At 33.9% G+C, this 16,563-nt stretch overlaps 1 protein-coding gene across 2 annotated transcripts in view; it reads right to left on the bottom strand.

The window, feature by feature from the left end:
* LRBA (LPS responsive beige-like anchor protein) overlaps positions 1 to 16,563 on the bottom strand; it is a 734,202-nt gene that overhangs the window by 185,925 nt on the left and 531,714 nt on the right. For both annotated transcript variants that reach the window (XM_013059156.2, XM_004758045.3), the window contains exons 43-44: positions 16,042 to 16,157; positions 10,108 to 10,220 (exon numbers count right to left, since the gene is read on the bottom strand). In XM_013059156.2, coding sequence (XP_012914610.2) covers positions 10,108 to 10,220; positions 16,042 to 16,157 — 229 coding nt within the window. The remainder of the gene's footprint in view (positions 1 to 10,107; positions 10,221 to 16,041; positions 16,158 to 16,563) is intronic.

Genomic DNA, 16,563 nt, shown 5'->3' with positions numbered 1-16,563 from the left:
GCTGGTGTATGTCAGGATTATTCATCACCCTGACAGTAATACTAACCACAATCCATTTCAGTTACTTCAGTTTATCATATTCTGACTAATGTTAAAAAACAATGTCATTGAAGGCTGCTTAAATTAAGTGTAAGGTTAACCTCTGTTAGACTCATTTAAAAACTACTAGAAGGTAGAAAATCAAATCTGCAAAATACTTAGAAAAGGTAAATTTTAACAAAGGTCACAAAAAACAGACTGACTTCCTGATTTAAAAACAAAACTTCAGCAAATTTTGTTAATGCAACACAATCTCTCTCTCTCTCTCCAAATATACATATGTATGTTCACACTTTGCTAAACTTATTTCACATTTTGAGGAAAGAGTGGCACAACCATATTTTAAAATAAATACATCACACTGAACAAATAATAATTTAAAGTTTAAGGTCAGTGTACCCATGATAATTTTCCTTCAGTAGCATATAAATAACTACATAATACTACATATAATAATACATAGCAATTTGCTATATAAGAGCCCCCCCCATCACCAATTAAGTAACTGAGAAAGGTCCTTTATTAATAAATGAAAACAGACTCAGATAATGTGCTATCTAAGTCCAAAGATTTCTTACTGTAGTCCTCTAATTTTAACTTTCTAGGCTACTTTCACATAGCATTTTGGTATATTTTTTAAAAACCATCTGCACTAATATTCTACTTTCTAGAGCATCATTTCCCTTTTTCTATTAACGTGATAGTTTTCTATTATCTCTGTGAGGACATTTATTCTGATTTTGCTTGTAAGGCTTTTTCTGTTTCCTGAATTGTCTTTGTTTCTTCTGGTTTCTTTTTATTTTTCTATTTGTTTTAGTCTTTGTTATCTTTCACACTGGAGACTGTCTTTAAATGTTCGCTAACGGCTTGGTAGTACCTTCACTTTTAGAATGAGGCACAAAAGAGCTTACTGAAGTCCACTGAACCTAAGTAGCACTGTGAGCTTACAGACTTCACTGAAGGGCAATCAGATGGGCTCCCTAAATGTTAGTATTTTTTCGGTCTTTTGTCTTGAGCCAGTCAATATGTTCAAAGCGCAATACAATCTTCTGTCTTAAAGGGTGGGGCTGGTATAAGCTGCTAGAGCTCTGATAGCATGACAACAAAAGGGATCTGGGGGTCTTCACTGTTCAGTACTTAAAGCTTTCAGTTCATCCTCCAGTTTTCCATTCCTTCCCATCAGCCCGTCCTCTGCTGTTCTTGGTGTTCTCAAATAAGAAACTTCTCTGGTATAATTTCTCCAAAAAGTTACATATCTCTTTCCTTTTGCCAAGATAAAGGAAAGAGTGGTTAGATTTGGGGAAGAAGTAGACACAAATGCAAACAATCAAAAATACTCTTTCCACTTATTCCTAAAGTCTACCAGTTCACTGACAGGGACAGATCTGAGATCTCAGCCTTAACACTTGGAAAATGTGTGACTTTGGGGAGATCCTTAACCTCTCTGTATCTTAGTTTCCTTATCTGTAAAATAAAGATAACACTTTCCTTATAGTATTGTTGAGGGGATTCAAGGAGATAGCATATGTAAAATTTTGTTTATAAAGGAAGGCCCCTAATAGGGCTTCCCTCACAATCTAACAAATAGATTCTAAACTTTCCCCACATCATTCTTCAGCTGATTAGACTGTAAACTCCCCAAGGCAAGAGAGATAATTTATACCAAAATATCCAACATCAATGTGGCATATAACAGCATCCATATTTGGTGCCAAAATTAAAGTACTAAAATATATTTTATCAGCAAAAAAACAAAACAAACAAACACCAAAATCCAAGCATGGGGTAATTATTTTCTTTCTCTGTATTTACGTTTTACTGAAATGCTTTAACATCCATTACTTACTGTTGTAAAATCACAAGGTTTTTAATAAAATTTGAATTCCTTTGATTTGACTAAAGCTTAATACATTTTTAAAAAGGGGGTGTTGTAACACCTATCATATTTAAACAATATTCCCCTCCCCCTCCCAAAAGTGTTCTTTTCCCTCTGTGACATCTAGATGGTATACTGATTCCTGGTATATCTGTTACAGAACAGGACTAAAAGGACTGGCATTCGTCAGAAACAGCACTTAAAACTTAAAGAGATAAAGAAGTGCTGTCTGATCAACAACAGTTAAATGTCGGTAGTCAATTCCAGGTCAAGATGAAGCTGTATATTAAATGTGTGTGTTAGGGAGAAATATCTCACATATAAAAATACACAACCAAATGGTAAAAGATAAATGAGGGACATAGAAAGAAAATCACCTACTTTTCCTTTAAACAAAGAAAGAGAAGAAGAAACAATAAATACTAAGGACAAATAACTGCAACTCATAAGCAAATAAATACATTCAAGAGAGTTTTGTCATTCAGTTCACTTATGTTATCTGAGAATTTACTCTTCAGAAACATTTTGCTCCAGACGAGGGCACCGGAAGCTGCTAGTTTGTTAACAGAGTTGTGAAAGGTATAACATTATAACATAGATTGAAAAAAAAACCCAAAACTATGATTTATTAGGGCTTGGATCAAAATTTAAAATTCAGTTTGAAGATAGGATCATAGTGAATTCTCCTTGAATTCCTACACTGCAAGCAAGAATCAGACAATCCTGGTGCAGGTTCATTTTCCCCTAATTCTTCGTTCTGCACCCTGAACCAAAAGAACAAGCTTACATGGCTCTAGCACTATAAAGCTGAAAAATGGATGATTTTTCTTTTCCTTCTACCTCAAACTCTCTTTAAGGATTTTCCTTCATTTTTGGAATGTAAGCTCTAAGTTTTAAAAAATAAAATACTTGCTTATACATTAGTCATTTCTGCTTTTTTATCCCAATCTTCAGTTTACTTTTTAGTAGGATAGTAGTTAACTAACTTGTTATTTTGAATTTCTAAACTAAGAGTCTCTGGCACACAATATTATTAAATAAACAAATGAAAAATAAATGAATACTCAAGTTGTAACATCAGGGATTCAACAGTTTTAGCCAAAGATTCAGCTTTTTCATAAAACAGGCTTAGTCAAAACAAACAAACAAACAAAAAAAAAGCTTAGAGAATAACCTGGAACAAACACACTAAGAGGAACAATTTGGAAGAGCTTTCCTTTTTAAAGCACTGGAAAGTTGGTTACATTTTACCATGTATTTCAGCATGAGAGGTGAAAGGCAACTTGACAAAATAACATTAAAACAGACTTAGAACTTGATGCCAAAACCCAGTTTAGCACCCTGCAATATTTCTCAAACATTCTGGGCCCAAACTTTTAGTTTTTAGTAAGAAATATGTCACTTTAAACCATAAACCAGTGCACACAAATGTATGTACACACACACGCGGCTTAGGCCAAAGATTCATATATAACGCACACTGATACTTCTATTTTTAAATCTTAAGCTTCCTTCATTTATTTCTCTATAATATCTACCTATTTATTTATCTTGAGTATAGTTGACACACAATTTTGCATTAGTTTCAGGTACATAACTTAGTGATTTATCATTATATTTATATTTATATATTATTTATGTATATATTTATACATATATTATTTATGTTTATATATATATGTTAAGTTTATACATTATGCTGATTCGCTACAAGTGTAGGTACCATCTTTTTGAACATGTCATTATTATGGTATCATTCACTAAATTCCTTATTCTGTGCCTTCATCCCCATGACTTATTCATTCCATAACTGGAAGCCTGTATCTTCCACTCTCCTATACCCATTCTGCCCAACCCCCAACCCCTTCCCTGCTGGCAACCACCAGTTTGTTTTCTACATTTATAGGTTTGAGATTCTGTTTTTTGCTTATTTGGTTTTTGTTTATTTTGTTGTTGCACAGTTACTACTTTTTAAGTTTTTCTATTCGTTTTTTAAAATGCTCGTTGTAAACTGCAGTTTGAAAAACATTGGCTTAGTGTTTAAATTCTGGTGCTAGCCACTATCTGTGTGACTTTGTACAACTTGCTTAACTTCATACTGCCTTAGTTTCTGTCTCTGTAAAAAAGACAGTGAATAATGTGGCCTACCTTATAAGGACTTTGTGAGGGTTAAAAAAAAAGTTAACACATATAATATACTTAAATAAGAGCTTGACAAAAGTAAATCCTCAATAAATATTAGTTAACAATAATAAAACGGCATATTCCCCCCTATAGCTAATCTATAGCTAAGTTTTCATTTGGAAGCTAATGGTTAGTGACTGCTTTTCAATGTAAGAACAAACTCATTTTTTAGAATAGGCACTGAAGTTATGATACATATATTAAATAATTCAAAATAATTGTGTGAATCAATTAGAAGAGAAATAATTGCCTCAGAGTATCGGGGCTTTTCTCTTTTAGAAAATTGGTTCACACAATCCATTTCCTACTAAGGGAAAAAGAAGAAATCATGGTGGCAGAGAAAATCTTTCTAATCTACAAAGAAAGCCCTGATACTGAAACATTCTGCCATCATAATTTGTTTTTATGATATGACATTTTATAAATATATTACTGTCCTAATTATAATTTCTTATAAAGACAAGACAAAAAGAAAATGTTCATTCCCATCTCTCCCAACGAGGTTGTCAAAATATAAAAATCTATGTATAATTGTAAAATACAGATTAAAGTCTCTCCCAAGTGGTTAGATCTGTCTTCTCAACAGTCAGAATTGTAGACCAGTGATGAAACAACTGGGAAAGTGAAGGGAAAAAAATCAACTTCAACATTCATTCCTACTTTTTTAGCTTTGAAAGAATAAATTAAACCATTAATGTTAAATGAGGGCTTTCTCAAAACACACATATAAGAAATTAATTTTCAGCAGATTTTCTATTTGATCTTCTACACAGACATATTCCATCTTCTCAACAGAGTGACAATATTAATTTAAAATTATTATAAAGAGATAGTGTGCATAAAATAAAAGTTTACACCTTCAAGAAGACATTTTTTACATCTTTCATTGAACTCTTTTCGCAAAGAATGATCAGAAAAATAGTATAGAAGAAAAGGTGTTGATTATACTAATTCAGCTTCAAAAAGAAAATTCCCTGTGTAACATGGAAGAAATAACCAAGTAAAATTGTAGCTTTGTATCAAAGCTTCTAAAACTCGTCTGAAAAGCATCATTGAGAAAATTAAATGAACATAAATATGCATAAATAATTCCGTATGTTTTAAAGCCAGTCAGGTATATAATCTGTTAAAGAATGGGGATAAGATCTGTCTACATTTTAAATAAAGCTTTGCACAGAATGTTTTCTACAATTCTATAAGTTTAAACAAATAGTAATGTTTGCTAAATGTATACTATGGGAAAAATTTCAATATAAATCTCTTATAATAATTACTCAGACAGATACAACTAATCTTGTGTATGAGATATATCCCTGAAATATGCATGTAAACAAATATCTGAAAATTGAATCACACTGTAAACATTATGGAAGATTTTACTGCCAAAAGGAATAAGATATTTTTATAAAGTAAATAATTACTACCACTTTATACATGCAAAGCACAATTTTCAAAAATCGAACATGCTTATTTCACTTAAAATAATGTAGTTAATTCCACAGTCACTTATATCCATCATTATTTAATGAAAACAGTTAGTACTAGAATTCCATTTTCTTGAACTTGAATGACTTTTATAGCATTTGAACCACCACTGCTTTGTAAGTTATAAGATATGTATGTGGTTGAGTGTTAGAGCTCCCCACTTCTTCCCAGCCCTGCTAATTACACTACTATTCATTATTCAACTATGTGTCCTTTAGTTCTTGTTGAAAGCATTCTTTATATTCTTTCCTCAGCCCAAAGTACTAATCTCTCAAAAAATCTCACAAAATATAAAAATGGGTACCACTACTACAATTAAAGGCACCAAATCATCAAAATTATATTTTTTATGCCTTTATATAGTGGATATGGACATATATGGAAAGACTAATGAAAGCAACTCCTTTAGTTTTGAGGCCCTCTACCACTTTTACAAATCTAACAAAATAAAAAGAGCAAAATCATTATTGGTAATCTAGTGGGGCATAAAAATGGCCTTATTTATCATATACAGATTATAAATTGCAAAGGCATTAGTTAAAACAGTATTTTACCCACCCAACAAAAGTATTTGGCAACCTCTATAGAAATAGCTATATACAAATAAAATTCAATTTTAATAAAGGATCTATTTATCTGGCAAATAATCCATTAAGGCATTTTGCTGGTATTACTTTAATGAACTGTCATAACAAAAGAAACCATATAGTTTAAAAAACAAAAAACAAACAACTGCTTTGGTAGCTTTCCTCTGGTCATGTAAGATTTTTTCAGTGAGATAGAGAACCAAGACAAGAGGCAGAGAATAGGGATGCCTGGGTGGCTCAGCTGGTTAAGTGTCTGCCTTCAGCTCAGATCGTGACCCTGGGGTCCTGGGATTGAGTCCTGCATCTGGCTCCTTGCTCAGCAGGGAGCCTGCTACTCCTCCTGCTTGTGCCCCCTCCCCGGACAAATAAATAAATAAAATCTTTAAAAAAAAAAAAGAGAGGCAGAAAATAGAGGCAGTTGGCAAAGAACAGTGGTAGGAGGAGGCAACATGATTACAGGAACTCTTGGTCAAGTACAATGATGGCAGAAAACAAACACAGCCTCAGCGAAAATATCCAAGTAGCCTCCTGCTTATCATCATTGGTAACTGTTCTACCAGGACAGAAACATGCACCCTGTCCACAATCTGTCTTACTACCCACCGGATCTTGAAGAGCCCACCAAAAAACTTTCTAAACAACAACAACAACAAAATCCTAAGCTATGGGCGCCTGGGTGACTCAGTGGGTTAACCTGCTGCCTTCGGCTCAGGTCATGATCTCAGGATCCTGGGATCGAGTCCCGCATCGGGCTTTCTGCTCAGCAGGGAGCCTACTTCCCTCTCTCTCTCTGCCTGCCTCTCTGACTACTTGTGATTTCTGTCAAATAAATAAATAAAATCTTTAAAAAAAAAATCCTAAGCTATGTGCTTAAATAGAAGTCAGAAGAAAGTCTAAAAAGTTTTTTAAAAGGTAATTCTTCTAGAACTCTAGGAAGGATATTTATTTAAATATATTTTGTGAAGCAAATTTTACATTTTAATAAATTAAAGGAGTAAAAATAAGATTTTTACTTTTATGTACATAAAATTCAAATAATGGAAAGAGAGTAGGATATAATAGCCTGAGAATTGAAGAGCTGGCAAGTTTTTATTACTGACCTACTGCATGACTCACTATACAGGTTAACCTAATACATAGACCTCAATTATTCGATTTGAGAGTTTTACAGATTCCAGTGAATACTACAGGGTTTTAGAACAAATATGATACCTAGATGTAAGACTTTCCTTATTCTAAAACAACAACAACAACAACAACCCCCCCCCAAAAAAAAACCAGTTATACTCAGTATATATACTGGTTATACTCAGTTATGTGTTTATGGTCAGCTGAGGGCTGGGTTAAGATGGCGGCTGATGGTACAATCTAGCCATCCTCCACATGCAGGTTGAACTGGCCATGTTAGGGGCACGTTCTCAAGTTGATCACTTAGAAGCATTAGAAACAGATGGTTCTAGAACTGGGCCAGAAATAAGGGTTAAGACTGGAGCATTCTGTCAGAGATATAGAAGTTATCAAAGACTACTGAGATTATATCAAAATGACTCAGGAGTAACTTAAAGAAGTTCCCTGTGGTAAAAAACAGGAACAACTGAGTGAACATCAGTAAAAATAATCACTGCAATGGATTGAAATATCAAATACATTTAAGTCTGTGAGTTCATTACGATGTTTTTTTTAGAAAGTTAGGTCCCATTGGAAGATGTTAGGAACTAGTCACTGTTATGAAAATGAAATAAAGAGAGAGAAAAAAAGCAAACTTTTATTCTGCTTTTCCAATGCAAAATACCACTGCATAACCTAACCTAGTAGTAGATTAAGGGAAGCATCTTGTTACAGAATGAGTCTCAATTTCGTAAATGAAATTAAAGTGAGAGATGGTAAATATCATGATTTTGCAATGATTACATAACCAGTAAATCCAGGCATTAAATATAAATGGCAACTAACATCACAAAAGAGAAGTAAAGAAGGTATTACATGCCTTCTATGAGAATAATGCGAAAACTTCCTATGAAGCAGTATTGCCACAAATATCCAATCTGAATTCTATCAGTCTTTGGAACAAACTACCAATTTATAAGAAATACAGAAAGTGGAGAAACCTGTTAGACTATTCCACTGGGATGCAATAAACAAAATCCATACTGTGAGAAAAGATATAAAACAAACTATGTTTCTTCAACTAATCAATTGGAAAAAAAGAAAAGATGGAAGAGAAACCTACAGGAGAGACTTAAGACTTAATCAGTATCAACTGAATGCACTGTGTCGTCCTTATTTGGATCCTGATACGAATAAACACAGTAAAAAGAATTACAGAAAGTTGTAATTCAATTGGAATGTCATACTTACTAGGCTTTTGATGATATTAAGAAATTATTGCTAATATTTTAGGTTTGCTAATGGCATTATGGTTATGCTTTAAAAAGAAACCTTAAAAAGAAGTACATATTGAAATATTTATGAATAGAATGATATGATATCTAGGATTTGCTTCAAATTAATAAGAGAAAGTAGAAAGAAAATGAATATAAAAATAAAATAAGAGTGATGATTACCAAAGCAGGGTTACTAATTGATGTAAATTTATTACGCTAATTTGTCTACTTTTGTATATGCTTGAAATTCTCTATGATAAAAAACTAAAAAGAAATATGCCCTTATTCTATATTACAAAATGGTGATACAGGATATTCTATTTATTGATAATCTAGGACAGAAAAGGAGAGTTCTTGAAGAACCTAAGATATAAGAAAATAGTTTAAAAACAGTGTGATAAACGTATATACATATAGAAATATAAAATGCAGTCATTCCTTATTGATATGTGATAATAAGGAGTATTTTTTGCTTATTTATATGTTTTACATTTAAACAACTGAATAAAGTTAATATTTTATAACTTGGGGGAAATGTCATATATATTTTATCATTTAACACATTTAGTGAATGGCAGGCCCTGTGCTAGGCATGAGAAAAACAATTGTGAACAAGAACTCCCTCATATAGAGTTCAGTAGGGGGGAACCAAAACAGGTAGAAGGGTATATAATATTCAGGATATTTTAGGTGCTGTGAAAGAAACAGAGGACAGAATATCACGGAATGAAAATAGTAATGGTCTCCATGAAGAGGTGACCTACAGGACTAGAGTCAGCCACTCACTAAGTAGGGGATGAACATTAAAGGCAGAGAAAGCAAAACTCTGAATTGGAAAGAATAATTCTGCATTCAGAATAACTAAGTGAAAAAAGGTTTAATCACTGGATTTCTATAATTCAAAATTATATTTAAAGAAAATTCATTTTGAGGTAGTGAGGGATAGATTAGACAAGGGCAATAGGTGGCAAAGAGATCAGGTAGGACACCTGTAGTAATGTACTGGTAATTGTCTTTTAATACAAGTGCTGGTGAGAAGTATCCATGATACTAACACCATTTGAAGAAGTTAATATTTTAGAATAATGTCTTCCTAAATGGATACAGAAAAAAAGAATACAATTGTAAATACTTTTCATTGTTACCAACTTTATCATGCATTTTTCAAAAATTTTCAATTTAGGGGCACCTGGGTGGCTGAGGGGTTAAGCCTCTGCCTTCGGCTCAGGACATGATCTTAGGGTGCTGGGATCGAGCCCCACATCGGGCTCTTTGCTCAACGGGGTGCCTGATTCCTCCTCTCTCTCTGCCTGCCTCTCTGACTATTTGTGATCTCTCTGTCAAATCAAAAAAATATATTAAAAAAAAATTTTTTTTTCAATTTAAATTCTAAGTTCAATTTTGAGAAAGTGAAAATATATATAAAAGATAAATGTATTAAAGTTACAGTTATAGTAAAAAGATTTTTAGAAAGTAATGTGAAAATCAAAAATAATCAAATTCATTGTGATGTGCAAGGCAACTGTATTTCAGATGATTCCTGAAAAATTACCTTGGACAAATCTCTGAAGTTGCTTGGCAAGGTAAGATCCAGTTCTTCTGATTCATAATTAGTGATGACCCAGGGAAACACTGGATACTGATTTAAGTCATTGTAACTCCGTCCTAAGAGAGGGAAAAAAAGCCACTCCATTTAGAATAATAAAATGAAATGATAAATAGGAATATCATTAGCTAAAAATAATAACAATTTAACTCTTTGAGAGCCAGACAGTGTTCTCATCATAAATAGACTTTTATTAATTGAGTTAAACTTTATATATAGTTACTGAATGCCTATGGACCGTCTTTTGGGAAATGTAATGGTATCATAAGAACCTTTAGTAATAGTATAATAGTATAATAATGTAAAACAAATCTTAAATAATGTGAGACTCAAGCCCACCTTCTAGTTTATTTAATAACTACCCAAAACAAATCACTGGTTCTACTCTCTAAAAAGAATTTGGAGGATACATTTAAAAGACACTTTAAGCACAAGAGGAGCTATTTGAGAGTAGACTATTTCATAAACGTTGCTCCCTAATTATTACTGTGCATTTAATCTATGTGTTAATTGAATTATCTCTCATGCTAAGTATGTGCATTAAGCTTAGTGTGTAAGTTTTCTGTTTCTCACTACTACTTAAGAATCGTTTCAGTCACTACTTATATAATCTTCATTTAGTTCGACATAAATTCAAACTTTCTTCATTCCTATCCCTCAGCTGGCTGTGAACTGAACATCTCAACTGATAAAATTTAGACTTTTCAATGTGAACCCTTAACTTCCAGTTTTCCATAATAGTCCCTCTCTTCTCCTCTTCTCTAACAGTGCCTTTATTCTTCATGAGCTGTATTTCCTTCAACAGAGCTCGAGTCAGCCTCACTCATAACTTGCATTGTTACTTCTCCTCTCTGTCCCTTTCACTGTTTCTCATTTTTGCCTTAATCCATTCTCTTTTTACTATTACACAAGAAAACTATAATTCACATCTAATGTTCTCATTTCATCTCCAACCATTCAGTTCTTGCAATCAGCCTTTTCTGTTTGCTTTAAAGCTATAAGGCATGGCCTGTACTCATTTTTAATTCTCCCATACCATATTTGGTACAGGCAACCAACACCTTTCTCTTTCTTTCCCCTTGCATCTCAAGACATTTGCTATACCTCAGTTTTCCTCCTCTTAGGTCTAAAAACTCTGGGATAACTCATCCTCTTCTTTCCTTTACTAACTTTACCTTTGTCTTTTTGTCATGAACAAGAACATTCACCAGACCTTGTCTCACTGCTTTCTGTATTATCTGGCTTGGTAACCTCAACTCATTCTTGGTAATTTCTAATTTATGCAGATGAAATCCAACGTCTTCTCTCCAAATTCCAAATACCTTCTTTGAACTATACTTCTAAAAATTCTTTTTGATATATTAACTTGGATGTCTATCTACATAGAAAAATCATCATCTTTTTCTAGACCATTTTTTCTGACTTCCTTTCTGTAATGGCACCACCATTTCCCCAATGATTCAGGACAGAAGCCTGGAAACCTTTTCTGACACTTTTCTTTTACCCCCTACATTTAGTCAGCCCAATGTCAAATTGTTTGTACCTTATAAATCTTACATCATTTAATCTATAAATTCCCACTTTCACACCTCTAATGCAAGCTCTCATTATTTTTTATATATAATTACTTCCTAACTGTGCTCTCTACCTAGTTTCACTCCACTCTAGTTTATCCTTCATTCTGCCTCCAAGTTAACTTTCTATATAGTACTAATATCATTTATTTGCTCAAAAACTTTCAGAAGTTGCCCTATAAATGGACGGCTAACTCCTCAAACTGAGAGAAAATGTTTCACAATGTGTCTCCCTGCTACCTTTTTAGTTTTCTTTCTCATTATACCTTTATGAATATATACTTTAGGTGTGTACATGCAATATACATATGTATAAATTATACCCTTAATCATTCTTTAGCTATATCACATTTTCCCACCTTTGTATGTTTCCTTATGCCTTCAGCTTTACATGGCATGACTTTTTTTTTTAATTTTTTATTTTTTATAAACATATACTTTTATCCCCAGGGGTACAGGTCTGTGAATCACCAGGTTTACACACTTCACAGCACTCACAAAAGCACATACCCTCCCCAATGTCCATAATCCCACCCCCTTCTCCCAAACCCCCTCCCCCCAGCAACCCTCAGTTTGTTTTGTGAGATTAAGAGTCACTTATGGTTTGTCTCCCTCCCAATCCCATCTTGTTTCATTTATTCTTCTCCTACCCACTTAAGCCCCCATGTTGCATCACCACTTCCTCATATCAGGGAGATCATATGATAGTTGTCTTTCTCTGCTTGACTTATTTCGCTAAGCATGATACGCTCTAGTTCCATCCATGTTGTCGCAAATGGCAAGATTTCATTTCTTTTGATGGCTGCATAGTATTCCATTGTGTATATATACCACATCTTCTTGATCCATTCATCTGTGGATGGACATCTAGGTTCTTTCCATAGTTTGGCTATTGTGGACATTGCTGCTATAAACATTTGGGTGCACGTGCCCCTTTGGATCACTACGTTTGTATCTTTAGGGTAAATGCCCAATAGTGCAATTGCTGGGTCATAGGGCAGTTCTATTTTCAACATTTTGAGGAACCTCCATGCTGTTTTCCAGAGTGGCTGCACCAGCTTGCATTCCCACCAACAGTGTAGGACGGTTCCCCTTTCTCCGCATCCTCGCCAGCATCTGTCATTTCCTGACTTGTTTATTTTAGCCATTCTGACTGTTGTGAGGTGATATCTCATTGTGATTTTGATTTGTATTTCCCTGATGCCGAGTGATATGGAGCACTTTTTCATAGGTCTGTTGGCCATCTGGATGTCTTCTTTGCAGAAATGTCTGTTCATGTCCTCTGCCCATTTCTTGATTGGATTATTTGTTCTTTGGGTGTTGGGTTTGCTAAGTTCTTTACAGATTCTGGACACTAGTCCTTTATCTGATACGTCGTTTGCAAATATCTTCTCCCATTCTGTCAGTTGTCTTTTGAATTTGTTAACTGTTTCCTTTGCTGTGCAAAAGCTTTTGATCTTGATGAAATCCCAATAGTTCATTTTTGCCCTTGCTTCCCTTGCCTTTGGCGTTGTTCCTAGGAAGATGTTGCTGCGGCTGAGGTCGAAGAGGTTACTGCCTGTGTTCTCCTCAAGGATTTTGATGGATTCCTTTTGCACATTGAGGTCCTTCATCCATTTTGAGTCTATTTTTGTGTGTGGTGTAAGGAAATGGTCCAATTTCATTTTTCTGCATGTGGCTGTCCAATTTTCCCAGCACCATTTATTGAAGAGGCTGTCTTTTTTCCATTGGACATTCTTTCCTGCTTTGTCGAAGATTAGTCGACTGTAGAGTTGAGGGTCTATTTCTGAGCTCTCTATTCTGTTCCAGTAATCTATGTGTCTCTTTTTGTGCCAGTACCATGCTGTCTTGATGACGACAGCTTTGTAATAGAGCGTAAAGTCTGGAATTGTGATGCCACCAACATTGGCTTTCTTTTTCAATATCCCTTTGGCTATTCGAGGTCTTTTCTGGTTTCATATAAATTTTAGAATTATTTGTTCCATTTCTTTGAAAAAGATGGATGGTACTTTGATAGGAATTGCATTAAATGTGTAGATTGCTTTAGGTAGCACAGACATTTTCACAATATTTATTCTTCCAATCCAGGAGCATGGAACATTTTTCCATTTCTTTGTGTCTTCCTCAATTTCTTTCATGAGTACTTTAGAGTTTTCTGAGTATAGATTATGTGTCTCTTTGGTTAGGTTTATTCCTAGGTATCTTATGGTTTTGGGTGCAATTGTAAATGGGATGGACTCCTTAATTTCTCTTTCTTCTGTCTTGTTGTTGGTGTAGAGAAATGCAACTGATTTCTGTGCATTGATTTTATATCCTGACACTTTACTGAATTCCTGTACAAGTTCTAGCAGTTTTGGAGTGGAGTCTTTTGGGTTTTCCACAAATAGTATCATATCATCTGCGAAGAGTGATAATTTGACTTCTTCTTTGCCGATTTGGATGCCTTTAATTTCCTTTTGTTGTCTGATTGCTGAGGCTAGGACCTCTAGTACTATGTTGAATAGCAGTGGTGATAATGGACATCCCTGCCGTGTTCCTGACCTTAGCGGAAAAGCTTTCAGTTTTTCTCCATTGAGAATGATATTTGCGGTGGGTTTTTCATAGATGGCTTTGATGATATTGAGGTATGTGCCCTCTATCCCTACACTTTGAAGAGTTTTGATCAGGAAGGGATGCTGTACTTTGTCAAATGCTTTTTCAGCATCTATTGAGAGTATCATATGGTTCTTGTTCTTTCTTTTATTGATGTGTTGTATCACATTGACTGATTTGCGGATGTTGAACCAACCTTGCAGCCCTGGAATAAATCCCACTTGGTCGTGGTGAATAATCCTTTTAATGTACTGTTGAATCCTATTGGCTAATATTTTGTTGAGTATTTTCGCATCTGTGTTCATCAAGGATATTGGTCTATAGCTCTCTTTTTTAATGGGATCCTTGTCTGGTTTTGGGATCAAGGTGATGCTGGCCTCATAAAATGAGTTTGGAAGTTTTCCTTCCATTTCTATTTTTTGGAACAGTTTCAGGAGAATAGGAATTAGTTCTTCTTTAAATGTTTGGTAGAATTCCCCCGGGAAGCCGTCTGGCCCTGGGCTTTTGTTTGTTTGGAGATTTTTAATGACTGTTTCAATCTCCTTACTGGTTATGGGTCTGTTCAGGCTTTCTACTTCTTCCTGGTTCAGTTGTGTGACTTCTAATCTCTCAAATACCACCTCTACTAAAGTAATATCTATCCTTATATGAACATGAAATCCTTCCTGATTTTTTTCCTTACTCCCATCAACTGGATGAATATAATTTTCCTCTCTCTCTGAACTTTTATTGACAATAGTACTTTGTATTTCTTTTGTTGAATCTATAGTCGTTGCTCCAGAATCGTGTAAATGCTAAAATCTGTACTTAAAATAACTTCTCTGAGAGCAAGCAACATGCCTTATCCTCTCTGTACCTCCTTTGTGCCTCAAATATAAACTGTGTCAGTTTGCTGAATTGAAATCTCAAACGTCCTACAAATACATTCTCTGTTTTCTTCATTCTAATTATTACAAACAAAAAGTAATGGCACATTTCTATTCTTTACTCTCTCTTTTTAAATTTAGCTTATATTTATTTAGATTCAATTAGCCAACAGGTGGCACATCCATAGTTTTTGGTGTAGTTTTCAATGATTCATTAGTTACGTTTAACACCCTGTGCCTAGGACACTATGTGCCCTCCTTAACGCCCATCACTCAGTTACCCCATCTCCTTTTCCAGAACCCTCAGTTCTTTATTCTCTTTCAAAGAGAACCGTTTCCATGGGTGATGTTCAGTAATACTTCTTGATTACAGACCTTACAGAGGACCATTAACTCTAGATTTTCACATATGGATCATAAGGTAAGTATTCCTTTACTTAATATTTTACCAAGTTTATTTTTTTCTATGTTACATTTTTGTTTGATCATGTAACACACTTCTGATTAAGTCATTAACAGGTTAAGATTTTATATATGGTTTTTCATTTCCACTATCCCATAATGGATCCATTCTTACTATATTAAATAGTTGTAAATTTTCATTTTAGATTTTTAGAAAAAAGTGTGCATACCCATTTTTAATTTTCTCAAGCAGCCAGCTGTTCATATGTAAAACTGTAAACTCTACTTTTCAAAATTACTCTTGATAAGGTATTCACGTAGTAATCATGAAAATAAAAGTAAGCTATTTATACTAGTACTCATAATAATTTAATAATATCACAATTAATAACATCACTGGAAAAAAATTATCATTTGCAATAAGTCAACACGTAAGTTCAGATTACCTGCTATTGTGTTGAGAAACATCAAATACTCAAAATTTGAAATCTCTCTATGCTGCCATCGCTGAGTCATATTAGAAGCTTTAAAGAGTTGACGTGGATTAGCTAATGAGATACGCCTGCAAAAAACAGAATTTGATATAGAATCAATTTAATTATAACATAATAATAAATTATGAATATCTGTGCTTATTCTGTATATTTAACATAAAAAATGATATCTGTATATTCTAAAAAGTTCTGTCCATGTTTTACTAATGAATACAAGAAATGTTTCAATGTACAATTAATGATTACACGATTTAGACTAACCACAGGTCCATGATACATATTCTATTCATTCAAGTAAGCTGTCATTACAATGCCATTATAATATCTAGTTTCCATAAATGTTCATTAATAATAGTACTATTAATAACTTACTGAATTTACTTATATAAAAGGATTATAATAACTCAGAAAGATATAAAATTGTATTGACATCTTTTTCTGTGTGGGGGTTTCTTTTTGTGTGTATTCACATCT

This window comes from Mustela putorius, unplaced genomic scaffold (assembly GCF_011764305.1).
Source record: "Mustela putorius furo isolate JIRA1106 unplaced genomic scaffold, ASM1176430v1.1 tig00000242_pilon_pilon_pilon, whole genome shotgun sequence".
Classification (NCBI taxonomy): domain Eukaryota; kingdom Metazoa; phylum Chordata; class Mammalia; order Carnivora; family Mustelidae; genus Mustela; species Mustela putorius.
The sequence above is the reverse complement of the archived record's forward strand: the minus strand, read 5'-3'. Positions and strand labels throughout refer to the sequence as shown.